This window comes from Panthera onca, chromosome D3 (genome assembly GCF_046562875.1).
Source record: "Panthera onca isolate mPanOnc1 chromosome D3, mPanOnc1 haplotype 2, whole genome shotgun sequence".
Taxonomy (NCBI): Eukaryota; Metazoa; Chordata; class Mammalia; order Carnivora; family Felidae; genus Panthera; species Panthera onca.
Genome location: NC_138350.1, coordinates 68,006,019 through 68,033,202, shown reverse-complemented (window position 1 = coordinate 68,033,202; position 27,184 = coordinate 68,006,019). Strand labels below are relative to the sequence as shown.

Genomic DNA, 27,184 nt, shown 5'->3' with positions numbered 1-27,184 from the left:
TGTCAGTAATATTACAGATTTTTCTATGCCTTGGAAGGGTCACATTCTCAGTGTCCTTCCTAGTACCATATGTATTTTTAGAACTGTATTTTGAGGTAGTATTTGAACGCACACTTGTGACTAAGCATAATGTTTTTTAACTGGCAGACTTTTTTTTTTTTTATTGTTTTGCGTATCTTATTTGGCTGCAAGTTTCCTCTTCAGCTGGCCATTCAGGAGACAGATGCTGCCCCTGTGCAGCTATAGGGGACACAGATCATTGTTCCAGGATAACATTCATCCTTCCCTGTTCTCTAAACATAGCATGCACGCTCCCAGCCGTGGCCTTTGCTCTTCTTGGCCCTGTGTTTCCCTCGAGGCTCAGCCAAGATCAGCTCTCCTTCCCAAGATACTCACATATCAGCTTTACCCCTTCGTCTTCTCTACTTCCGCAGCATTCATGATCTACCCCAGTTACTAGCTGCTTGGTGCATCCTGCCTCTGGTGAGACTCCCCTTCTTTCCTGTGTGCCCCCTTTCCCAGCTCAGTTTTAACACGTGATGTCAAGGTCCTGCCATCTTCCTTTTTATATCCCTGGCCCTCAGCCTGCAACCCTACACACAGTAGGTACGCACTGCACGTTCATTTCTTCGTTGTGATGGGAAGGTGCGAGGCTGACCAAAGTACAGGAGGCCACATTGGCCAACATGCGAGTGTAATGGCCACCAAGTAGACTTTAACAGTTTCCAGTGACGGCTTGACAGAAGGGCAGGATCAGGGATAAGAAAAGCAACACACCAGGGGTGGTGTGTTTGTCGGAGGTCCTTTTAAAAAAAAAAAATCCAAATTGTACAAACAGTAGAAAAGTTTGGCCTGTCTGCTAAAGTTGAACATGCACACAGTCTGTTCCACTCTTCAGTGCACACGTAACACGAGCGCATGGCCTTGTGTGCCAGGAAGTACATACAGGGATGTCCATAGCATCATTGTTCATGACAGTGAAACCCTGGACAGAACCCAGTCCAACAGCAGAATTAATTAATAAATTGTGGTATATTTAGACAATAGAGTCCTGTGTAACCATGCAGATAAGTGAACCCCCAATATGTATGAAACCCACAGGTACAATGCTAAAGGGAAGAATCCAGGTGCAGTATAAGATTGTGTAATTCCGGGGCGCCTGGGTGGCTCAGTCGGTTAAGCGGCCGACTTCGGCTCAGGTCATGATCTCGCGGTCCGTGAGTTCGAGCCCCGCGTCGGGCTCTGTGCTGACAGCTCAGAGCCTGGAGCCTGTTTCAGATTCTGTGTCTCCCTCTCTCTGACCCTCCCCCGTTCATGCTTTGTCTCTCTCTGTCTCAAAAATAAATAAACGTTAAAAAAAAAAAATTTAAGATTGTGTAATTCCATTAATATGAAATCCAAGGAAAGGTAAAACTCAACTGTAGTGTTAAATTCAAATGTAGTTGGTAAAAATTGTAAGAAAGAGCAAGGTTTTACTTTTACTGTAAAAGTCAGGATAGTGGTATCTGGGGATACGAAGTGTTCTTGTAGACCCCGTGGTGGTAATGGCAATGCTCGCCTTACACTGATTTCGTTGTCGTATATTTGTCTTTGTGAACTTTTCTGTATGTGTGTTGTCCTTCACAAAAGAAAAGTCTAAAAAAGTGAGGGAGTCCGTGAAGACCCCTTTATTTAAACAATGAATGAAGTATATGTAATTAGTGATGGAAATGTTAAAGAGATTTCAATGAAGGTAAAAATGTTTTTATTAGTATGTAAGATTCATCTCTGTTTCTATCTGCACATGAAAATCAAATTATTTTACCCATTATTCCCCTTTAAAATGTGATCTATGCCCCCCCAAAAGGAATATATTATCAAAATATACTAGAGGAATGTATTATCAAAATTGTTTAATAGTCATTATTTGCATTGTGGAACTAATGATAATTTTTAAATCCCTGTTATAAAATTTTTCCCCAGTGAATAGTAGTAGATTTTATTTAATATGAGGTACATAATAGAATTTTTTTTTACTTTTAATTAAAACACACCCCTTGTCATTGCGACTATTTTTTAGAAAGTGTTGGTGAGAATGTGAAGAAATGGGAACCCTCGTGCGCTGTTGGTAGGATTGTAAAATGGTCCGACCACTATGGAAAACAGTTTAGAGGCTCCTCAAAAAATTAAAAATAGAACTGCCCTATCCACGATCTAGCAGTCCCACCTGTGTGGATATATCCAAAAGAACTGGGATCCGGGGTCTTAAAGAGATCTTTGCACCCTCGTGCCTGGCAGCACTATTCATGGAAACCAAAAGGTGGATGGATAGATGGATGGACAGATGGATGGATGGATGGATGGATGGATGGATGGATGGATAGATGAACAGAATGTGGTACATACATGCAGTGGAATATTATTCAGCCTTAAAAAGGAAGGAAATCCTGTCACATGTTACAACATAGATGAACTTTGAGGTCCTCGTGCACAGTGAAATAAGCCAGTGCCCAAAATGATTTCATTTATGCGAGATACCTGAAGTAGTCAGATTCGAAGAAATAGAGAATGGTAGTTGCCAAGGGGAAGGGGAAGGGGGAAAAGGGAAGACTTTAAATGGTACCGAGTTCCAGTTTGGCAACACGGAAGGAGTTCTTCAGCTCTTTCGCGACAATGTGAATATCTGAAACACTGCTGCGTTGTACATTTAAAATTGGACAGGATGGTAAGTTGTATGTTTTTTATGACTCTTATAAAAAAGGGAAAGAAAGACGATCAAGGCAGTATGAGGTAGAGGGGGTTATGCTGATGAATGTGTGGACTTCGGGGTTAACAGAGGTAATGGTTTTAATGCAAATGGGAAGGGGAAAATGGATTATAGCCCTGCTTTCTCTCAAATAAAGGCTCAAGCCGCCTCTGAGATATTTTAGTGACAATGCCATGCAAAGAACCTGAGCCAGGGCTTTGAGATTTGAGTGAGTGCTTTCAGAGAGTTTATACTCTTGAGTTATTCTCTCAGCTCTGGCGATGGATTTGCTAAACGAGTAGTTTTAAGCACACCTTAAATAGTTCAGTACTTTCAGAAATAAGAATGTAGCTAATTTAAATTCTACAAGTAAGTAAAAATTTTGAGAAAATAAGGTGTTTATAGCTTAGCAACCCATAGGGATTGGGCATCTGTGCTGTTAAGAGTCAATACTTAGTTATGACTACAGATTAATACTAGATGTATAATAACCAAGGAATTGAATTGCAAAGCAGCCTTTGAAAGTAAAGAAACTACAACTTTGAACATGGGAAAAATTAAAACTAGATTTATTTCAATTATAGATTTAGAAGTCTAAAAAGGAAAACTGTATATTTGGAACACAGTATCCCAGAAGATTTATTAATAGAACTTAATACACTCTTGCTGGAGATCTCAAATTCACGTTAGCTTCTCTGTGCACAGGTACAAAGGCCAAAAATTCCCTTGTATCAGTCTGGTGGAGTTTTGCGTTACTTTTAATTTTCAAGTAGGATTTAATCAAATAGATCATAGCTGAAAATTCAGAATGGCCTTCAGGAAGTGACTGTAAAATTTCTTACCCTTAACAGTTTCTTTAGAGAGTGTGAAATAGAGTTTGCTCTGGAGAGCTTCACAGAAGTTCATCTATTTTAAGAATGATGTATTTAATATAAATGTTTGCATGTTTATTTTCAAAAGCATTTTCTTTATAAGTGACAAGTGACTTTTGGGAGACTGAAATTTAAAAAAGAGTAGTTTAAAACAACTGAAATCTTAGAAGTTAATTTTTACTGACCAGTGAATAAGTTTATGAAGCCCCTTATTTTGACATCAGAGAATTTGTATTTCCAAGCCAGAGTCTACCTCAAAATGCTGCTTTTCTAGGCATTACGTTTGTTCTGATAGACATTTTTGTGCTGTATATGGTTTTTTGATAGAGTTCTCCATAGGCTTGTAAATTATAAACTGCCAGTTTGTAAGAAGTAAACCATTAAAACATCTAGTCCTTTGGGGAGTGACTAGTTTTACTCTCTCTTCTATTTTTTTTTTTTTTTTCTATTTTAGACAGTGAGCAAGCAGGGGAGAGGGGCAGAGAGAGAGAGAGAGAGAGAGAGAGAGAGAGAATCTTAACCAGGCTCCATGCTCAGTGGAGAGCCTGACACAGGGCTCTACCCCCAAACCCTGGGATCGTGACCTGAGCCGAAACCAAGAGGCAGATGCTCAACCGACTGGGCCACTCAGGCGCGCCTTTACTGTCTCCCTTCTAAAAGATGAAGTCACCATTGTTTGTGCACGCGTGACTCCGTTCACATCTTTCCCCGGTGTTTCAGGTGCTCCCTCCCTACCCAAACTGCCCCCTTCTCTCAGGATTTGGAAATTGTCACCGCTTCAGCACCGCCTTCCCTCCCGCTTTGTCAGCCCGGCCCTGAGAGCACTTCACACTTTGAATGACCAGCGTGTCCCGCAGCCAGCGCTGTCCCCTAGCCAGGAAGCGCCTCCGGGTCAGGTCCGCCCTAAACCGCATTCAACCCCCTAGCTCTAGGATACAGTGTCTTTCACTTACATATTTCTTTAGCTCTGGCTGTATAGGCATTTGCTGACAAACTACAATTTCAATATAACTTGCTCCTCGGGTTTCTTATGGTAAGAGAGAAATTCTTTAGGCATAGATGAGGAACATGATAACATGATGCTTTTTTTACCTCTTACGAATGATTCACAATTCTGCTGGGTTTCCATTAGCCTTCTCCTGTGAGTTCTCCTAGTCCAGGCCCTTGCCAGGTGTGGAAAACCACGCAGAGCGCACACGAATCTCCGTGGGAGGGTTCCTTGGAAGTCTGTTGTATTTTTCTTCACTTACTGAATATGTGTTTGGTCTCTTATTTGTCCCCTCGTTCTAAAAATAAAGTGTGCTCTAGTGAAAGTTCCAGTTAGTCGGGTTCTAGTTAAATCAAGTCTTTGCCACACTGGAGAAGAGGAAGTTGAGAAATGAATAAAAAAAAAAAAGGGTGATGACAGACTATTCCAGATGCAGAAAGCTCCCACTTGGGAAAACTGTTGCCGTCTACACTTAGATGAAGTCAGGTTACCTAAGTGGCTTTCCGATACCGTTATGATCTCCTTCCCATTACCCACTCCGTCCCCATCCCTGATTTCCAGAAGTGAAACCGGGAAGAAAATGGGGAAGAATCCTGGGAATGAAGTTTACAAGCACATTTCTGAAAAGGAGTCAGGTTTTCTAAGCGGGAACCCTTACCCTGATGTGTCCCAAAGGCTCCTGTTTCCTCTCCGGCTAATTCAGGAGTTGAGTCGTAGGGAAGCCACTTGGCAAACAGCAGGACCATTCGGGCATGCTTCGTGCATGAGAGACGGGAAGGGCCCCGTGAGGCACCTGGAGTCCAGTCCGTTTTAACTTTTCTTCCTGGAATCCTTAAGGTCCTGCTGTTTTTCCACAAACATGTGGGAAGCAGCTTCCTGGCTTAGGAGGACTATCCATCCGTCTCTGTGTCTTTGCAGGCCTTGGAGATCCCAGAGTCAAGGCCTGGGGACTGACCAGGGCATTCGTCAACAGGTCCTGAACTTAAGCTGGAGAAGGGTGCACTTCCTGGACTCCAGTGGAAAAGTCCGTTGAGGACGACCAGTCTGCCCTTGTTCCTCGCCATTGTCACTGCTCTCTGATCAAGAGGGACATGGACAAAATTGAGCAGAACATTTCTCTTCAGAAATAGGCATTGGCACCTTCTCCCAGGCTGTCTTTCCCCCTTTTCTAACTTTTATTTTTTTATTATTATTTTTTTTAATGTTTATTTATTTTTGAGACAGAGAGAGACAGAGCGTGAATGGGGGAGGGTCAGAGAGGGAGACACAGAATCTGAAACAGGCTCCAGGCTCTGAGCTGTCAGCACAGAGCCTGATGCAGGGCTCGAACTCACGGACCGCGAGATCATGACCTGAGCCGAAGTCGGATGCTTAATTGACTGAGCCACCCAGGCGTGCGCACCCCCCCCCCCCCCCACCTTTTCTAACTTTTAAAGCAGAGGCAGAGTTTTGATGGCCCTTCCAGACAGTTCGTTTAACCTGGGCCACGAGGCTGTCAGGACGGGACCTTATGTAGCAGCTGCTGCTGAGCTAAACACAAAATCATGGTGAGGTCCACTGCCGAGGCCCTTTCCCAGAGGCAGATAGGCTCAAAGAAACCATATCACAAGATAAAGACTCATTAGTATGGAGCCAGACAGAGGATGCAGACCGAGTTTTGTCTGCTCCTTTGTTTCCAGTGAAATAAGTAACAAAAGTCATTGGACTCAAAACATAGAACCATCAACAGAGGAGACCCTTGGGCTTATTTCTGGACCTGTCACTCGCGAGCCCTGATTTCCCTTTCTGGGGAGAGGCCTCTGTGACAAGCCGCCCCCTCCCTCCCACTCTGGTGGCATGGCCACCACCGCTCGGTTCCCACTCCGGGGCCTGTCACCTGGATCCCTGCCCTCATCTTCTAGCCCCTCTGTTTCTAGGGCCTGCTTCCCCACCCCACCCCTGACTCCAGGTGGAACCTCGGGAGTTCGCTTTGATGGTTTGTGTGAAAGAGAGGAGGCAGGAAGCTAGGAGGTCATGTGGATCTGTTTGTGTACATCGCAGGCTCGGTCTGAATCAGAGCCGGCAATTAGTCCGTTGCGTCTTCTGACAACAGGTTACATTGAAGAATTGCTTTTTAGTGATTCTTTTTTCCATTTGCATTTATCTTAGCTCTCTAAGTAATTAAGATTACTTTAAGGGCAGGGGCCATATTTCATATTTTGAAAAAACACGTTTATGATACAAAGTATCACTCTATAACTTAGTCTATTCTCCTATCATGTATCTTAAAAGAAGAGCAAAAAAATCTTACCTGTTTCACAACATGTAGGTCAATATTTAAGGGATGAAATTCTGTGTCTGGGCTCAGTACTGAAATAATTCAGAGGGGGGATGTTTGAGGTCAATGAAACAGGAGTGACCTTGAGTCGGTAACTTGTAGCTGATTGATGGGCACACTGTTGTCTCTGCTTTTGTGTCATGGGCTCTTGTCCCCGATAAAACATGAGGGGAGTGGTGAGCCTTCGGTGGTCCTGAGTAAGCCTCCAACTTGGGCTCCCCGCCTGCCGCCTTCACACTGCAGCACCGTGTGGCAGCCACCTGTGCCTCCCACAGCGTTGCCACGGCCCTGACCACCAGAACAGCCAGGAAAGCAGCCAAGAGTCAGCCAGGGGTCCTGGGATAGTCACAACAAATGATGCAAAACTCATCAGCCAGATGGCAAAGAAGACCATTATTTTGTATCCACCATTGTGTTAAAATACCATAATTGTTGAAGCATCAGTGGCTATAATTCAAATGTAAGTATTAGGGCTCCTTGGTGGCTCATTTGGTTAAGCGTCCGACTTCAGCTCAGGTCTGTTCTCACCGTTCATGGGTTTGGGCCCCATGTGGGGCTCTGTGCTGACATCTCAGAGACTGGAGCCCGCTTTGGATTCTGTGTTCTCCCCCTCTCTCTCTGACCCTCCCTCACTCGTTCTCTCTCTCTCTCTCTCTCTCTCTCTCTCTCTCTCTCTGTCTCTCAAAATTAAGCATTAATTTTTTTTTAATTTAAGTATTAAAACAAAGTAAGGGAGGATGCATGGATGAATAGGTCACCTTGCAAGAGGGGTTTTAATCAGAAGTTTTATCTCAACCCATCTTCCTTTATCAGAGGTGTTTGTATGTTCACTAGGATGGGAAAACCTTGGAAAGACTATTAGCAATGTCAGTTACTCTTGTAATAAGCCCAGCGTTTTCCCTTAATCTGCTGCTTTTAAAAGCAAAGCTCTATGGGCACCTGGGTGGCCCAGTCACTTAAGTGTCTGACTCTTGGTTTTGGCTCAGATCATTTCATTGTTCTTGGGATCAAACCCCATGTAGGGTTCTGCATTGACAGTGAAGCCTGCTAAGGATTCTCTCTCTCTCTTTCTTTATGTCCCTCCCCTGTTCATGCCCGCTTGCACACACGTGCTCTCTCAAAATAAATAAGTAAACTTTATTTTTTGTAAAAGCAAAGCTCTATTTTTTTATTTATTCTGAGAGAGACGGAGACAGTGTGAGCAGGGGAGGGGTAGAGAGAGAGGGGGAGAGAGAGAATCCCAGGCAGGCTCCACACCATCAGCTCAGAGCCCAGTGCAGGCCTTGACCTCACGAACCATGAGATCATGACCGGAGCTGAAACCAAGAGTTGGACACTTAACTGACTGAGCCAGTCGCCCCAATAACGCTCTAACATTTTAAAAACTCCAGAATTCAGAAGGTCATTGCTGAGCTCATAGTATTTCTCTGGGGAAGTTTATGGTTTTCACCTTGTTTTCCTATTTATCCCAAATTTTGATTTAAAAAAAAAATAAAACATGTCTGTATTCTCTCTTCTAAATATGCTCCAAGTATAAAAGAGCATTTTATTATTTGTTTAAAATATAATATGTTGACTATTGCTCTTAGAAAGAGCCTTTAAAACGTTTTTTGAATATTTTCCCGATAAATTCCAGCCTTATTTTCATGCTTGCAATATGTAACAAATTGAGTTATACATGGTTAGTCCCTGGAAATAAATGGACAGATAAGCAATGTATCTTTCTTTATTTGAATACGTAAATGTGGAATAATTAAGAGCCTATGTTGTAAAACACAAGACTCCTTCCTGTTAAGCCACTGTCATGTTTTGGAAATGACTTTAGATCTTCAAATGCTTCACCTACAGAAGTTTTACTGCCTTCTGGGGCATCGGTTTAAAAAAAAAAATGAGTAACTTTGGGGACCACAATGGAGAAGGGAGGAGTCCCTCTATTTCCCAGTTTTCCTGTGCCCATGACCTTTGTCACAGGGCAGGAGCCCCTCTGTGACACGACTCGAATAGGGCAGAGAGAGGTTCTGGCCTGGCCCGGCCCGGCCTCGCCTGGCCCCCGGCCCCACATGAGTCACTTAAGCACCACAGCCCCGTCTCCAGCATCATCAGCAGTAACGCTCCACAGATGGGGTGCTAAGTGTCAGAGAGGTGACGTGATTTGCCGGAGTTTATTATTTATTAGTGTCAGAGCCAGGTCTAAAATTCAGACATCCCGAGTTTCCCCTCCATTATACCAGTCAGAGCTTCGATGGCAGAGATACACTATTAATCTTAAAAGTTTATGCTTCCTTATCACAGTGCTTATTTCCATTTCAAGTAATCGGTAAGTGTGACCATTGCCAGAGGAGCATTAGGTACCAACCTCCTGCCTCTTACAGCTTACAGTCTGTGTCAGCTAGGAAATCAGAAGGGACAGGAGGCAAAGCGCTGGCCTGGCCCAGCCTCGGCCCCAGCAGTGGCTCCCGGCCCGGCTCCCTTTCTTGATGTTTGCAGGGACACCTTCTCTGCCCGTATTTTCAGCACACGGAGCAAATAGAAACAAGGATGACTCCCACACTCCTTGCCTTGCTCTTCCTGACTGCCGTGGCCCAGGTTTGTGGCCCTGCCCGACCCCGCACGTGAGCGGTGTCGGTGAGACCCGGGGCTCCAGGAGCAGGCCCCTTCACCACGTGTCCGCTCACCCTTCTGGGCCGTCCTGGCCTTGGCACTCAGTACCACTGCTTTGCCACCTCGGAACGTACCTCTGACCCGCCTGTGGTGCTGTTGCCCGTGGATGAAGTTGTAAAGTGTTCCCTTCATTAAAAAATGATGGGGAGAAAATTGAAATCACGTGAACTTCTGTCAGTGCAGTTGAGTTTCTGACCTGCCCCGGGACCAGTACAGGACTCCAATTTAGATGGGGTAAGCTGATTTTTAAACCTCTGACACACTAAGGGATGAAACAAAACCTGTGCCTTTTTGTACAGGAAAGGGTACACGCGGGATTCATGAATGGCAAAGAACAGACTTTCATAAATGGAAGATTTGATCTTTGTTTCCGCTTACAAGTATTGCTATCTTCCCCTTCATTAGCTTTCCGTGAGTGTCTTCTCGGTGCCATGCGGTCCGAGATCCACAAGTCATATTCGATCCGTGATCAAATCACCTGCCTCTTATCACCCTGTCTCTATGCTGGCTTTGGAAAGCTGAGAGCCTGGAGTATTTTTTCTTTCCTGCCGTAATATTGACAATAAAAACGCTCTCTCTCCAGTTGTTCTGGTTAGTCGTGGTGCTGAGATAAAGAAGGACTCCGAGATGTTCTGTGGCTCTCAAGTCTCTCTGAATTGTCGTAAGCGGCCTGCCTGTTTCAGGAAAGCAGGAACAGGGTGATGGCAGAGGAAGTGGGAATGTGACCAGAATGACTTAAAAAATGCTAAAGTCTGCTTTGGCCTTGTTCCTCCCTCCCCATCACTCACGCCCTGGCCGGTCTGGGGGGTGGGGACCGGGGTGAGGGGTGGCTGCCTACTTGCCTGTAGCAGGGCCAGCACCGGCACGACCCCTGGCCTGGCACCGGGGCCACTGTTAACCAGAGTCGTCTGCCGCCCGTGGCCGCTGTGTTCATTTTGCGTGTGCCCTCGCAGGTATTTCTTGGAACCCTGGAAGGAACCCTTTCTTCATTCAGCCTTTCTGTTCTTCAGCTCATCATACCCTTTGCCTTCCCATTCTCACTGCAGGGACACCTTTGTCCAAGGAGGGGAATTAAAATTATGCACACTTTGTTGGGGGGGGGGGGGGCGGGGGCTGTGCATCTTGGCCCTGAGCTGTTAAGAGGCTAGCTGTGAGCAGAATCATGCACGCACAATCTGTTTGGAACATCAAACCAAGAAGAGTGTGGATTGGCCAGAGCTCCAGACACTTAGTATTCCGAATCTGTGCCCCATTAACATGGTCATCTTTGCAGATAAACAGCGACAGCATAAAAGCAGTTAAATATTCGTGAAATGATTGCATGCTAGTGAAGCTAGGCAGCTCCTAGCGAAATTGAGACCCACTGGACTGTCTTGAAGCACCATTTTCCACCAGCCTCTCCCATATTTTTTATTGCCAGTCGCCTTCCCTTCGTTCTCAGGCTCCATGCCATTGGTTCCAAGCCTCTGTGTCTGGGGCCCAGCCTAGCCAGTGCCCCCAAATACTGATTTCTTGTTAGATCTCTGCCACATTTTAGCCCTGAGGATCACTGTTGTTGTAAGGCCTCAGTTTCCCCGTGTTCTGAATGAAGGAGCTGTGTGGACGGTGTCTACATCTTTCCAACTCCAGCACTCAGGGGCGCCTTAGCAGTCTGTGGTCTCAGTCCCCCCAGGTCCTGAGACCCTGTACTCCCACATACTGCTCCTCCTCCCAAACTAAAATTCTCGTAGCTCCGGTCACTCTTTCCCTTCGGCCTCCCCGAATCAAGGGATATTTGGCGCCCAAGAATTTGCATTTGAACAAGTGCCTACCCAGGTGGGACTGGTGCTGCTGCTCTGTGGCTCTCATTTCCCGACCGGGACTTTTGGCGGGGGACACGGGCTGGGTCCCTGTAGTTCGTTGGGAGAATGTACACACACGTACACACCACCATCATCACTGCCGCCCCTACCAGTCATCTTAATGAACTTCACTGTGTCTCTTACCTCCGTCACCAGCCCTCCCCAGTGCCTGAAGAATCCAGGAAAAATAACATCCAATTCAGACTCCGACCCTGTCCACCGTTAGCGCCCCGCCCCCCACCACCTACCCCCATGCTTCTTTGCCCCCCCCCCCCAGCCCCTGAACCCACTCTTCATTCCTGCCCTGCTCGTCCCTGCCTCCAACGGCCTCCTTGCCTCTTCTCCACGTGTTCTTGCAGCCGGGGTCTCACCGCCTCCATGAAGACTGTCCCACACGTGACAGGCTTAACAGACCTCTCCCTGCTGGAAACTCTTCAGTAGCTCACTTTCCGTATCATTCTTCTTGGTATTTAGCAACGAAGTGCTGTTTCAGTGCTCGGTTTGTGCGTTTATACTTCGTCCCCTTACTAGGTTACCGGGCCCTCCAGAACAGGAACTCTGCTTTATACTCACCATGCCTCACAGGGTTTCCCACGGAAGAGGCTGCTTAGTTGATGAGGATGCAGTGAGGACGAGGGGAGGAAGAAGTGTGGTGGCTCCCGGAGCCACGGCGTCCTTCGTACAACGCAGCACGTGACGGAAATACGGGCTTTGGTTCTTTCACGTGCTGGTGTATCGTTTGAAATCTTTACACCTGAAATTTTCAAAATTCAAACTCTTGAAAGCTTGACCCTTAACCACGTTTTTGAACTATAAAATAAGATGTATCCTATATTCCCTGGATATTTTGTACAGGCCTTTGGGTTAGTTCTCCTGTGATGATAACATAACAGGTATAAATTCTAAATTATATGCATCTGTGATGGTCCAGATTGGAAGGAGAGCTGTTCCACCATTCAGTTCTCTCAGCTGTACAGTTGAGTATAGGGTAGGGTAGGTTCCGCCTTTATTTTTCTCTTCTTGGTCCCAGTTCTCAATCACAGCTCTAGCTAGGGTTCTTCTTATTCCCCCTTCCTCCCCGACCTGCCCGACTTCCCACTTCGCTCTGTCTTCGCTTCTTCCCGTTCAGGTTTCCCTAGAGAAAAGTTAATGAACGGCTTTGATTAGTTCTTTTTTTTTAGTAAGATTTTTTTTTTTAATGTTTGTTGATTTTTGAGAGAGAGAGAGAGAGACAGAGAGCATGAGCGGGGGAGGGGCAGAGAGGGAGACAGAATCCGAAGCAGGCTCCAGGCTCCGAGCTGTCGGCACAGAGCCCGATGCGGGGCTCGAACTCATGGACCTTGAAACCATGACCTGAGGCGCCCCTTGATTAGTTCTTTCTGAAGCATTCATTGCTTATCTCCTGTCTTGAGGTGTTCAACCAATTGAACATTCGCAACTGATAGCCATTTGACAAATGGGAAGGACACACTAAGGTGATATCTTACAGTGTGATACATAACACGAAATCAGGTTTTTGGCTCACTTAATAGTATGTTTACTGACTTCAAGGAGATAAAAACACAACTAATTTATCAGTAGCTTTTTTTTTTTTTTAATTTTGGGGAAGTATCAGCTGCTTTCCCAAAGAGAAGCCTGAGTTTGAAGGCATTTGGGGCTGAAGTAATGTTATTAGTATATTAGGTTTATTAGATCAATCCAGTAGCCACTTAATGTGAATTCCAGTTGACGTGGTGTACCTTATGACTATTAAGGATTTCTGTTGTTTTATTTGTACCTTCTTTTTAAAAGGGTAGGAGAAGGGTGCCTGGGTGGCTCCTTGGTTAAGCATCCGACTTCGGTTCCAGTCATGATCTCACGGTTCGTGAGTTCGAGCCCTCATCGGGCTCTGTGCTGACAGCGTGGAGCCTGGAGCCTACTTGAGTTCTGTGTCTCTCCCTCTCTCTCTGCCCCTCCCCTGCTCCTGCTCACACTCTGTCTCTCTCTCTCTCTCTCAAAAGTAAATAAACATTTAAAAATTTTATAAAAGGGTAAGAGTATGTGGGAGGGGGGTGTTCAGTCCCTTCTGGTGGTGACATTCCACGATTCCATGAGTTCTTAGCATTAAGGCTCAGGAATGTAATATGGATTTTTCTAACTGACCTAGACCTGTTTTCTTTTTAAGCTAGGGGACCCCCCCCCCCCATCTTCTAGATAGCTTTACCTTACATTTACCTGATTTTGGAACTTCACAGACATAATGGTCCTTGAGTGAAATCTGAGACTCAACTTCATACCAAATTCTGCTTTTTGGCACATAGTAGTGTTAGGAATCATTTACAGCTCTCTGCTTCTGTTTCCTTTCTCTAGATTTCCTGATACCCTTTGTTAGTCCTAATGACTGTGCAGAAGTAAACAAATCTCATTTTGTGTTTTTCATTCACTCACAGCACACGTTGGAATAACCGTGGGGTCAAGACCGTTGACAGGAAGTCACAGGTGTGGCTCACCCACCCAAGGATCACGCTTGGGTCACTGGGCAGTACGGCCATAAGAAGGACTGAAACTGAATTTTAGGTTCTAAAATGCTTGCCATTAGAACCATGGCTTTTAAGTAGGGTTTTCTCCGACCGGATTGAGGAAAACATCATTGGTTTAGCAACCACAGGCTTCTCACATAACACTGGAATAGATTGTTCTTTCCATAAGCAGAGGGGGAAAATCCTCCTACCTATAATGGGTGCATGGGAATGTAGATTATCAGAGGCTAGTTTTAACTTCTTGCTAAAGAATAATGAAGGCGTGACTTTTTTTAAATGTTTTATTTATTTTTGAGAGAGAGAGAGAGAGCGTGAGGGAGAATGTGAGCAGGGGAGGGGCAGTGAGAGAGTGGAACAGAGGATCCAAAACGGGCTCTGTGCTAAGAGCAGACAGCCCGATGCGGGACTCAAACTCACGAACCAGGAGATCATGACTTGAGCCAAAGTCGGACGCTTAACCGACTGAGCCACCCAAGCACCCCAAAGGCATGCCTTTTCTAAGAATGGGTGATGTCCCTTACAGCCTTGGAAAACTAGCACATTTGCTTATAACTTCAATCCTAAGGATGTTCAAAGAAATTAACTCTTAAGAAATTAGAGATAACTCTTCCAAGGTGTCTCAGGTGGAATTGTCTTTCCAGATAGCTCTTTGACATATTGTAGCAAAGTCTGTGTTCTCACCTGACATGATCGCCCACACTCCCCCTCACCAGTGGCACACCAGTCTGGGCTGAAGTGTGCCAGGGAAGCCTCCTGCCTGCCTTTGTCCCATGTATTCCACATGTCATCCACACGTAACTCCCAGCGTGGACCTTTCAGACTCTACGAGGATTCTTGTTTTGCCAGAATTTGTCTAAACATGATTCAGAATCTTTCTCCGGATCTGTATCTCTCACTCCCCTAGTTCACATATTAATCTCAAAAAAAGAAAACAGTGTAAAGAAAGGTTATCACTGATATAGCACTTAGGGCTTAAGTGTTAATTTGAGGGCATCTGGCCATACCATAATCTGGACAAGAGTAAACCGTAAAGGACTGATTAAAAATAGAATTTGTCTCCATTTACATATTATGCACCAGTCTAGTCCATGACTATAACTGATATACAAAGAGTTCCCCATTTTCCATAATTAGATAGATTCTGAAATATAAAATAGGGCATTAATCGTGTATGTCAACAGTATCCATTATCCACGAGCTGGATTTTTCTACCGGCAAGAATCAGACGCGGCAGAATGGTGGCAGGCAAGGAGTGTGGCAATCTGAGAAGTAAACGAATCTGTTAGCTTTGAAGTATTGCCCCCCAGACCCCAGTGAGTCAGCTCATTGGCTTCTCAAAGTGACACGGGCTTAATGTGGCTCACTTTGCTCCCAATAAATTGAGACACTTATTCCACTAACTCACCTAGTGTGCCATACTCGATCTTCCAAACTCTCCCCCACCCCCGCTCCCCAACTGAGAACTGGGTTTTTCCGCAAACAGCAGTTTGTACACATTTGTTCATTTATTCCTTCCTTCATTTATTCGGCAAACAGCTCTTAGAGCCCTGGCAGTATTCTCAGCACTGGGGGACACAGCAGTGGAAAAATAAGAATCTCTGCCCTCCTGGAGCTCGTATTCTACTTAAAATTGCATCTAATGGTACTATATTTATTTTCTGGGATCTCACTCTCCTGGCCAGCTAGTCGGGCCCTATCCAAACTGAGGAGCCCCTGCAGGGGGATAATTCCTGCCACCACCCACTCGCCCAAAAGCCTGCTTCCAACAAAAGGAGTTCTGCCAGTAAGTGCTCCCCTTTGGCCCTCTGTCGCCCACCCTGGAATCAAAACGTCCTCCTCCTCCCAGCCTCCTGAACTGGAATTGATCTGCCTTAGAAACAGGTGCACTGACTCAATAATGCAGGTCAGTCTTCTTGACTAGTTTATACATTTAGCAATCCAGACCGCTGCCTCAAAGCTAATGACCGTTAAATTACAAATATCAGTCCCCAACCTGTTCTCTCACCAAATGAATGGACTCGTCATCCCGGCCCTCAAGGCCAGCCTCCCTGTCTCCACCCCCCGTCTTCCCAACACCATGGCGGCTGGCCTCAGGGCCTGTGCGCTGGCCCCACGCTGCTTGCCAGGCCCAGGGGTGTGCTCTTGGCTCATGAGGGTCTCTCCACGTGCAGTGCTGGTTCCCTGTCCCCAGCCCTGTCCCTGCAGGTTAGAACCCATCTGTCGGGGCCTTTCTCCAACTTTTGCAACAACAGGAGAGCCTGTCCATCCATCCTTCTCCTTTGTGCCACTGCACTAGCCCTCAGAGAGGGAGAAATTCAAAACTAAAGATACCTTTCTTTCTGTGATCCCCTTAACCTGGGTCTGTAAGAGAAGAGTCTAACCAGGGATATTTGCTCAGGCTTCGCACTCAAGCGAGTTTCAGATTCTGGCCGATGACGTGATGGTAAGTTTATGGGGAGCTCATCACCAGGTTGGGTTCAACTTTCTACTCTCCATCTATGTTTCCTAAAGTTTTTTGACCACTCATTGGTCACAGAAGCTGTGTCACTTGCACAGGTAACAAGACAAAACATTGTCCTGAGCGAGGGGTGGCTGGTCACCCCACCCAAGCTGCCAGGACAGGTGCCTACTCACCCATAACCCTCTTCCTAGGTCGTAACTTAACTTCCCAGAGAGTCCCCCCTCCTGGCCAGCCAGACTGCTCCCACCTACGCAATGTATTGTGACTGTCTTCTGAACCACCCTCATCATGGACTTCTTAATTTCAGCTTTGTATTTCATAATTTCTAACTTTTAAGAAGTAGCCCTTTATAATTTTCTATGTTTTGAATTCAGTTTTTCATCGATTTTGCAATTCACACAAGCTAGAACTCCACATTCAGTGTTGCTGTCATTCATAGACCAGGGCCCGTCTTTTTGTCAGTTAAGTAACAATACTGGTTGATAACATTTGTAACTCATTCTACTACACACAGAAGAGACTGCAGTCCAGGCTTGTGCAGATGGTAATTTAGCTGAATACAGATGCTTCAAGTGTCTGTTCCTTATTTCTCCTGGAGTTTGCTTTCTGAGCCCATCTAACATCTTCCGACCCCAGTGTTAGCCAGATGGACCAAGAAGGGAACCCTCCTGGGGCACTGTCCTTCCATATTCCGTGCTGCCCTCTGTTCTTATCCCTCTCGAGTTATACCCTCTGTTAGCGGAACATCCATTATTTCTCTTTCCTTCCTCGACAACCTCAAGCACAGCACATTGTATGCAGCTGGTGCTTAACCAGCATTTAACTTAAGGCCCCGTCGCTGAAGGTGGCAATGTTGCACAGCCATAGCATATGAGGGTAAGAAGGGGAGGGAAGCTGGATAACCCTTCCCAAAAGCACCCCCAGACAAAAACGTTGTCTGTGAATGCTTTTACCTTGCTGTCTTGCAACAGGATCTTGAAACCAGTTTGCTTTCCACGTGCACAGAACCTGCCCGCCACAGACACTTACGTGTGGCGCTAACGGGAACCCACCTCCTCCCTCCTAACCCCCACCCCCCCCGCCAGCAGTGATGGGTGCCTTGCGACTGACCATCACCTTTCACTCGTCTCTTCAGAGGCTAAATGTGGGCTTTCCAAGAACTCTCTTTAACGTGCTGTGTAGCTATTTGAGTTTAAGCTGTACTAAATTTCTGGAGCCGTGCCAGGTGCTTGCTAGAGTTTCTGGTGCTATCTATATAATCTGTAGGGGGAAGGGGGAAAACTCCATTGAACTTTCGTGGTAATAAAAATTATTGTAGTTGAGCCCTGTGTCTGCTCACTGAACTTCCTGTGGGTTTTCACCAAATCACATGACTGACAGCAAAAAGGCTTTTGGTCTTTAAAGCTTTCGGTCTGCTTGTTATACGCAAGTCTCAATCACCAAATCAGACCTTTGCTTTGTCTCTGGGCTGGGCGTCCGGATGTCCCACTGTGGTGGGTTGATTCACTGGAGCTGATAAAAACATTCCAGCCAAACTTGAGAGTCTAGCATTACCTCTGGCTCCAAAAATCAAAACAACCGGATTGTTGTAAGTAGCTTTGGATTGAGACCAAGCTCCAAGCTTTTTGAGAGATGGGTTTTCTCTCCTTATTGAGCTGAATCACAGGACAACTGTCTCAGAAAGAACGGGGCAAGAGCCTAGGCCCAAGGTGAACAGCACCCTGCCCTCTGCTAGCCTGTTCCAGAAGGTTCTTGCCATAACTATCAAGTCAAAGCCCCCGTGTCCCCAGAATGCCTCCTGTGCTTTCCCAGAGTTTTAGCAGTCCTCAGGCACATCCACCCGACAGCCTCTGGCTAGAGCCCGGCGGCGGGGGGGGCCTGAGAAGTCCAAGAGGAGATGCGGTTAGAGAGCGTGTGGACAGACGTCAGAGCTGGGAAGGCCTGGCAGGGCCCAAGAAGCCCAGTCAGAATGAAGACACTCGAGTGAGGAAGTTGGACTTCCCTCAGCCATCACAGGATGGCATTATTGTTCTCCACAGGCTTGAAAAGGAACATAAAGAATGATTTTTTTTCTAGGTTGTTGATCTGACATTCAGACTATGACATTTCTTGGACTGAATCCTGACAAAATGTGTCCCCGGTGTCATTAGTGCTAAATAAAACCTTTTGTCTTTCTTTTCCTTAGCTCTCAAGACTTCTAAGACACACTAGAGGAGCACATATTTTTGAGAATGTCTATTTAAATCTCCAACCATGTTGGCTCTCTGTAGCGAGACAGGTAAATTTGAGAGGGGATCATATTAAATGCAGCTTGCGCACGGCTTGTTATACAGAGGCTGCATTCACATTCAATCAGGTTGACTGAATAGTGTTTCCAAAACTCTGTTATAATTTCTGTCTATTATTTCACCCCTTTAAAATGTTCCCAGTACACGGCCTTAAAAACAACTCGTTGCAAAAAAAAAAAAAAAAAAAAAAAAAGGTAGCTCTTTACCTCATGCTTTCAAATGTGTGTAGCCAGTTTTAGGGAACATGCTCTTTTTTTTTTTTTTCCTGCTATTATGACTTATCCTCCGTTCTGAACCTTTTTAAAAAAGTGCCGGGGAAAAGTTCTGAGCAAAGAACCCCCAAAATAGCACCTCACGGCCTACGTGTCCCTTCGAGGAGAGAGGAGCCCGTAGTGTCCGTTCGGGGGCGAGCGTGGGTGCTGCCCACGGTGTTCAGGGTCTGCCGGTAATAGAAGTGCGTTCATGCTGTTCCGTCCGTGCTTGCTCTTCACCTCTTCTGTGTCCAGTGGCACACCCTCAGGCGACGATGACTTAGGCGTCCGGTCCGTGGCCTTCACGAGCCAGCACAGGCAGGGGCTGTGCCTGAACCTACACCCGCTGAGCCACAAGCTCTGAAGCCACAAGAGCAGCTCGGCCACAGCCTCGTGCTTGTCTTTGTGTTAAGCATTTGGGAGGCTTAGCCTTTAAAGCCCTCTATTGTCAACCCACAGAACAGCCCGGGACCGTTAGATATTTAGCCTGTCCCCAAGACCGCCACCAGCTCATCAGATTTGTCCCAGCCCTGTGAAGGAGACAAGATGGTCGAAATCAAAATCTCACGGTAAACTTTTATGTTGTAAGAGTCTGAGTGAGGATGTGAGATTTGTCCCAGGTCACCCAGCTACTGCGGCTGGACTTTGAGCTCTGAGTTGCCAGGATTATGCACGTCTTGCTCAGCTAGACTTTTAGTACTGTGCTCATGACGCAGTAGGCTCTCGGTACATATTTGCCGAATGAAAGAATCAGCGCCTTTCAGGTGCTTTTTCTGGGTACTTCCAAGATTTAATGAGTGGCTCAACGTGAAGTGTTAGAATGGGCCCGCCCTACGATAGGTGATCAGTTATGTTAGCCGTAGCCTCAGAATTGATGATGCTTTTACGGAGAACTTCTATAGAAATAACCATCGGTCAGCTTGAAGAAAAACTTCGTAATAAAATACATGCCTGGTATTGACAGATAAACTTGACACCATTTTATATACTGTCTTCCGTATGTTATTATGTACTGTATTTTAGATGTTCTTGCCACTCTGGGTATCCTCCCTTGTTGAGACTCTGTGTACTCCATCTACTCCAGAACGAGATGGGTTGTTGTTTCGACATAAACTTGAGCCACAGTGAAAACCAGGCATTTTCAGCTCTGTTTGATCAGGTGGTGGGAAGGATAGTCGCGGGGCCGCCGCATGATCGAAGGACAGGCTTGGACTCATCACTGTTTCTAACTGAAGAGTCATCAGAATCCCCCAAAATCGTGAGGGCAGGTGAACCTAGTGCCAGCCACTCAGCGACTCTTGCCTAAGTGTCTTTAATTAAGCTGGAAGGAGTTCTTAGAAAAGCATTTGGTTTTCTGGTTTTCTTTCCCATTTTCCCCTCAGAGATGCAGAGAGCAGCCTCACGCAAATGGCCTCACATCCCTTCCTGACGCCTTCATAGGAAAAACCCCAGTATGTCCCCGGATGGAGAAAAGGTTTCACATCTTTTAGTCACTTCTGTTTCTAACAACAAGTGCATCGTATTGGTGACATTACTACTTAGAAATGTAGGATGTTGTTATTTCCAGCGGGAAGAGGGAATGTGGGGCCTCTGAGCTTCCCAGACCACCACCCTGTACCCGCCCCTCCCCGGCCCCTCGCTTCTCTCCGGGTCAGTGGGAGAGGTTTTCTCAAGTTTGAGGCCATTCTGAGAACTAGGATTTTCATCCTTATTGTTAGGGGGTAAATTTCCTCTTCAAACACAACCCCTCATTCTTTCTTGATTAGGACATCACTGTGGTTTGGTAATTTTCGAAGGACCAGTAGTGTGCCGGGTTCTGTTCCATGCAGTGAAAGAGCACGGAACTACCGCTGAGGGGTTCTGCGGAGCCTCGGAGAGTTGAATTCCGGGACAAAGCACTAGGGTGGCCTCAACTCTGTGTCCGTTTTCACACAGACTTTCCCACCCAGTCAGACCTACACCGCCCCACGGGCTGGGTGACTCAGAACCGGCTTAGCCTCCAGGCCCCACTTGGGCTTCCATTAGTGGCGTTGTCTGGGTCGGCTCCATCAAGGCCTCGTGGCGACCACAGCATGCGCTCGGTCGCACAAGTGCAGGTTTTTCACGAGAAAGAACAGCACTGTGTTGCAGCCTATAAGACACCTGCTTCCGTGACAGAGACTTATTGCCACCTCCGAGGACTCTGTTCCCTCCGACCTGAGAACCCCGGGCCAGGCCGGAAGCAGCACAGAGCGTGTGAGGAGCTTCAGCAAGGGTGCCAAGGGCCCAGGCCCCCCAGCTGCTGAGCGGTTTTGGTGCACCCAGAGAATGCGGGCCTAGAGTGGGAGAGGCTCAGGGGGACTTCGGGAGCAGACAGCAAGGGGATGGCACACCAGGGGGCCCCACTGAATGCCAGTCACCTCAGGAAGTGCTGGCATTCATCCACTTCCCTTAGCTGACCAGACTTCGTCAGCCAGACTGCCCGGGGGAGCCAGGGTGGGGAGGAGGAACTGTCGCCTACAGCGTCACAGTCACCAGCATTGCCGTCGGCACACTCCGAGACTTTCAGCCTCCACTGACGGTAACGAAGAACCGATTCGGAACACTCCCGGTCTGAAAAGGCTGGGGTTCTCATTAAACCACAGTAGTTCTGCAAAGGCCTCTAAAGTATGGGGTACGTCGAGCGTGAGGGAGGCTGTAGGGGTAGGTATGCTGGTGCTAGAGTTCGGGCCACTGATAAATCCCATTTGTGTATATTCTGTATTTACATAACGCCTTTGGAGCCGTGGAGTAGAGTTGGTTTTCATTAAAGCTGTAACAGATGGGACCGGGCTCTGTGTGGTATGTTGAAGTAACATCCGTGACCAGGGTGACCCCCTTTCAGGAATTCCTATACACGTTTTCAAGATTTAACTCAGAACTCACCTTGCCAGAAGCATTTCCTGCTTACTCTGCCCTTCTCTCATCTTGCTGGAAGGCCGAGGATCCGGCACTTAGGTGTTGAGTCTCAGTTATTGCAAATGCTGCTTTCAAATCCCTACAACTCGGTAGGTGGATGGGTGGGTGCCTGGGTGGTTATCCTGCCCGCCCCCCCTCCTCCATCTTAGTTTAGGCCTGTTTGCCTCTCTCCCCCCGCCCCCGCCCTGGGCCAGGCCTATCTCCGCCTCTGCCAGGTGCCCTCCATTCTCCACACGGTGATCGGAGGCATCCCTGCACAGAGGCCTTCTCGCCAAGCCCCCTTCTCAGACCCATCAGAGGCTTCCAGGACACCCGGGGGCCTCGAGACCAGCAGCCCCTCAGGCTGCTGGAATGAGAACCACTTCCTCTGCCCTGGCACGGGTAGAATTAGAGAACCTAAAGGCCAAATCCTGGTGAGGCGCTACAGGCCGAGTGCTTGCTTACCAGCCGGGTCCCCTGGCTACGTGCACAGAGTCAGACCTGGGCGATTCCGGAGCCTCAGTGAGGAATCCCCCAGCTTCCCTTCATGAGGCCGCAGCCCTCACCATGGGCCCCAGGAGAAGGCCAAGGCCAAGCTGTTGGGAGCAGCTGCCGCCCCGGAACCGGCCCGGCCTTCCACTGTGGACACGTGCCTGCCCCCACAGGTCAGGGCTCAGGAGTCACGAGGGAGAGCGCTCATCTCCAAGGCGACTCAGCCCTGAAAGCAAAGTCTCTCAAGAAGAGCCAGCCCTCAGCCTGTGCGGCAGCTGGTCTCTCCTTGAGCCCTCTGTCAGCCCAGTCTGACTTTTGTCCTCCCGCCTCTCCCCCTGTTCGGGTCCCTGCTCCGCTCGGCAGACTGACATTGGCGGACAGGTACTGACAGGGTGACGTGTCTTTCCTGTGGGTAATTCGCATCTTCTCAGGAGTCATCTGGAAACTGGCCCGTAAAGCCCCTAGAGCTCTCGGGGCCCGTGACCAGTTAGGGAGGCGGGCTCCCTGCATAGCGCAGTACCACTGAGACACTGCCGCTGCTTTTGCACGGAACTGGAACATTATAAAATCGTCTCGTTTTTGTTGCAGAAATTTCCAGAACTGAAATTCAAGTATGTGGAAGAGGAGCAGCCCGAGGAGTTCTTTATCCCCTACGTCTGGTCTCTGGTCTACAACTCAGCGGTAGGCCTCTATTGGAACCCACAGGACATTCAGCTCTTCACAATGGACTCCGACTGAGGGCAGGACACCACGTCCCCCCCTCGCCTCCCTCCAGCCAAGCAGCCCTTCTAACTATTTTCTCTCTGGGGAACGGAAGTAGACAGATTGCCCGGTGTATCTTCCGTCAAAGAGGATCACCCGAGCATGTTTCCCTTTCACACTTGGATTTGGAGAATTGGTGCCCAGTTGGCAATAGATCACTCAGCTTAGATTGTAGTGCAGAAAAATGGGGAGGGGAGTACCCGACAATAATAAATGCAAAAACCTGCTATTCCACACGCAATTTTATTTCTAAACCAAAAATCTAGAGCTTTTCCAGGAACCTGATGCCTTAGGCATATAACACTTCACCAGTATATACTGTGGGTTTTCTGTTTCGGGTTGTTGTTTTTGTTTTCGCACATTCAAGATTTTTGTTTTGGGTGTGTGTGTTTGCGTGTGTGGGTGCGCACGCGTGCGTGCTTCTTTCAACATTAAGAAATACCTGAAAAGATGACAAGACAGGAATTAATGAGGACATGAAGTCACATGTGTGAGGGGTTGCCTTTCAGAGGGCCCATGATTTAATAAACACTATGGCCGGGCAGTTGGATAGAAGCCTTTAGATCAGATCCCCTGCATCTTTCTCAAAGAAAGAAATGGCTCCTTCTCATGAAGTTCAGATTAGCTTTTCTGTGGATTTGGCCTCTGAGCTGTAGCTGAATTAAATTGGAGTCTAGCACAAATTAAGTTAATCTACTCCGTATTAATCATTGGGAAAAGAAAAGTTTCATTTTGAAAGCAATCTTTTTTCTTCAACCAGACTAATAGGAGAAAAGGAGACCAATTTGATTAATACAGTACTCTACATGAGATGAAAAACATGTTTTTCTCTTCATTTCTGACTTTGCTTAAACCCTTTTGGACCCTGAGTTGGAGGAAGAAGCTTCTAGCCGCAGGCACTGAGGGCGAAGTGGGATGGTCCTTGTGAGGCCCGGTCTGAGCCCACGACCACCCTCTCACAGAGCGTGGCAGTTCCGTGAGGCGGAAATTTCAGTTCTGGAATGAGGAGCCTCATTTCCATTCTCAGAGACACAAAAAGAATTTGCTTTTCTCCATAGAAAGCACATGGTCCCAGATGAGACCAAGCACCCAGTTTCAATCTGCTGTTGCCTAGTCTGTATGAGGAACGAGATCCTCTCCTGTCCCTCTGTTCCCCGGGCTGGAGACCAGAGTCATTTTGGTCCGTCATGATGTGAGAGGGTCTGAGAGGAGCCATCTCCAGTCACACGAAGCTCTGGAAAGGTCAGAAACACACCAGCACATCAGTGCACACCTGTGTGGCTTCCACCCGTGAGAAGCTTGGGCTGCTCCCTCCCTTCAGGGGCTTTGCGGCCCACCAGGCCGTTTCCTTGTCGTCAGGACGATGCTGGAGCCGAAGCTCCCTGAGGCTGACTGACTGACGAAGGGCCGTCACTCGTGGCTAGACCCAGGAGGCAGGTGCAGTTTGCCCGTTGTCTCCTCAGGCCTTGCTCCGTTCAGGCCTCTTAACTGTCTCCACAAATGGCAGGAGACCCTCGTGGATCTCACTTACCATCCCGCGGACAGGGTCTCAGCCCAGCAGATGAGGCACGTTAACAGCTCCTGCTCAGTCCAGCCCAGTGGGAGAGGTGGTTTGAAGGTGGAAGGATCAACCCTCACATTCTGAACAATTACCGTTTTAGGTAGCAACATTTTCCCCCCCCCACAGGGAAGTGAGACCCAGCTGGAATTTGTTTCCAAAGCATGTTGATTTGCCTCCTTTTCCTTTAAACCAAAACACAGAATTTTAAAAGGGTCCCGGGGAGCAAGTGAACCTCTGGTGGGACCGTGGACCTGTCCTTGGAGGCCGAGGGCTGGGCAGTGCCGTGGGGTTGTCACCATGCCGCAGGACCATCCGTTCTTGTGGCAGGAGGAAATAGCGTCCCCCAAAAGTCAGTCAGGGAGCCCTTGATTGAGGGGATCCTGCATTGCCCCCTCCTGAGGGCCACCTGGCTCACCGAGGTGCCTCCAAAGCCCCATTCTCAGCAGGTTCCTCTCCCCCACCCCCCCTTAATTAACCAAACAGTGGGAGTGCTCACTGGTCTCAAAACCCAGCCGTGGCTACGGCCTCACGCCGTACATGAGCACATGCTCCCAGATACCAGTGCAGCCCTGCCTCAGCTCTGGAAACCCACCAGGAGTCTCTTCCTGATTTTTGTGAAAGACTTACTACGACAATAAATTTAACTGATAACCTTGAGTTAACGCTTGCATTAATTTGCTTAGAAATCTGTTTTCCACAAAGTAAAACTGTGTAGAATGAGGCAGCAGAGGACCGTCGCGTGTTTGGATGAGAGTTAGCCTCTGATTTTACCCAAGATACGGAACTGTTAACTACACTGTGTCATAAACCAAGAGTTCTGCCACGATGCTTCTTCTGGAAAGCACGGGACCCTCTCAATATCACCTTCCCTCTCAAGAGCTGAAGGCCACGTGCAAAAAAGCTTCAAAATGGTGCCTCTGATTCCCATAGTCACCCATCCAGCCTGGTGCTGGCAGATCTGTAAACAACAGCCTTGTAGTGTTGGCCCCACGGGGTGGCCATCATTCACCTGCAGACAGGAGCAGAGGTGTGAAAGATCTCAAGGACAAAGACCAAGAAAGGAAAGACTGAGAAGGTCCCCGAGGTGAAGCACAGGAAGGACACTGCTCTGGAAGGAAATCACAGGAGCTGGGGAGGAGGAAGGTGGAGAGAGGAAAGAACATAGGACCAGCATCAGTCCAAACACTCGGCAACTTCCTGAAGCTTGCTGAGGTAAAGACAGAGAAGTTCAGTGGAGTGGGGGATACTTCCACCGAATTTCTGAATCTCTTTAGGCAACATACTGGCCCTTAGGTTCTGGTGAGCCAGGGTTTTGCCTTAGGCATTAAATCTCTCTGTGTAACTGAGTCACTCTGTGCTCCTTTCCAGAGTCATAAAGTAGAATTGTGCTACTTGCTCACACTTTATAGGCTTGGGTTTGTAAGGTCAACCCTTTGGGTCTCTTAATTCCCTCCCAGGCACCCTGCCTGCAATTTCAGTAGTTGCCAGCTGATATTAGGGACTGATTCTTGGGCTTTCTGATGTTAAATTCAGGGCTATTCCAGTGCCCTACATTGCCTTCAGGAGTTAAGGAGATCAGGGTTTCTATTCTCTGATGAAGCTCCAAGCCTCATATGAATATGAAAAGCTGAGGAATGGATTATAGCACCCAATTCATAGCAAATAATACATTTTTTATCTTTTAAGAACTTTAATACAGCATACAATTTAATTGCACTAGGGTGTGTCCATTGGGGGATATCCCCTATATGGGGACAAAGCAAGGGAGATTCATCAGGACCTGCCCCACCCCCTCCCCTTGGTCAGGTCATGACTCTCCTGACTTTACAAGGCTATTTTTTTCTTGTATTTTTAAATTTTTTTAAATGTTTGTTTGTATTTGAGAGACAGCTCAAGCGGGGGAGGGTTAGAGAGAGAGGGAGAGAATCCAGAACAGGCTCCAGGCTCCAAGCTGTCAGCACAGAGGCCAACACAAGCAGAGAGAGAGGGAGAAAGAAAGAATCCCAAGCAGACTCCATGCTATCAGTGCAGAGCCCGACGCGGGACTGAACCCATGTACCGTGAGATTATGACCTGAGCCATGATCAGGAGTTGAATGCTTAACTGACTGAGCCATCCAGGTGCCCCTACAAGGGTATTGAAAGTGCCAGCTACTCAGACAACAGCCTCTGGAATTAGCAAAGACACCCCACCCCCACCCCAGAGGAAAAACAGTCCCATATGACTGACCAGGTAATACCTCACCATCCTGTTGGCTCTCACATACCTTCAAGCAAAATTTTAAATTTGTGGCCAGATTTCCAAGTTCTTAGCTGGAGGGTTGGTTTAGATTACCTAGTCCTCCTTTCCTATCAGTAGACTGTCCTTCAAGGATACTGTGACCCAGCTTCTAAATCGCCTCAGTCCTGGGGCATAAATAACTAAAACAGACAATCCACACCTGGACACATCATAGTAAAACTGCCGAAAACCAGAGAAAAAGAAATGTTAAAGCCACCAGTAGTGGTAGTGGTGGGATTACCTCTCAGCA

The 27,184-nt window shown here is 47.4% G+C and overlaps 1 protein-coding gene across 9 annotated transcripts in view; it reads left to right on the top strand.

The window, feature by feature from the left end:
* DYM (dymeclin) overlaps positions 1-23,322 on the top strand; it is a 352,663-nt gene extending 329,341 nt beyond the window's left edge. For 6 of the 9 annotated variants that reach the window (XM_078435252.2, XM_078435253.2, XM_078435255.2 and 3 more), the window contains 2 exons: positions 18,570-18,662; positions 22,920-23,322. In XM_078435252.2, the coding sequence (XP_078291378.1) occupies positions 18,570-18,662; positions 22,920-23,069 (243 nt within the window). In that variant the 3' untranslated portion in view covers positions 23,070-23,322. The remainder of the gene's footprint in view (positions 1-18,569; positions 18,663-22,919) is intronic. The other 3 variants (XM_078435258.2, XM_078435257.2, XM_078435251.2) reach the window with 1 other exon arrangement.
* The last annotated feature ends 3,862 nt before the right edge of the window (positions 23,323-27,184 follow it).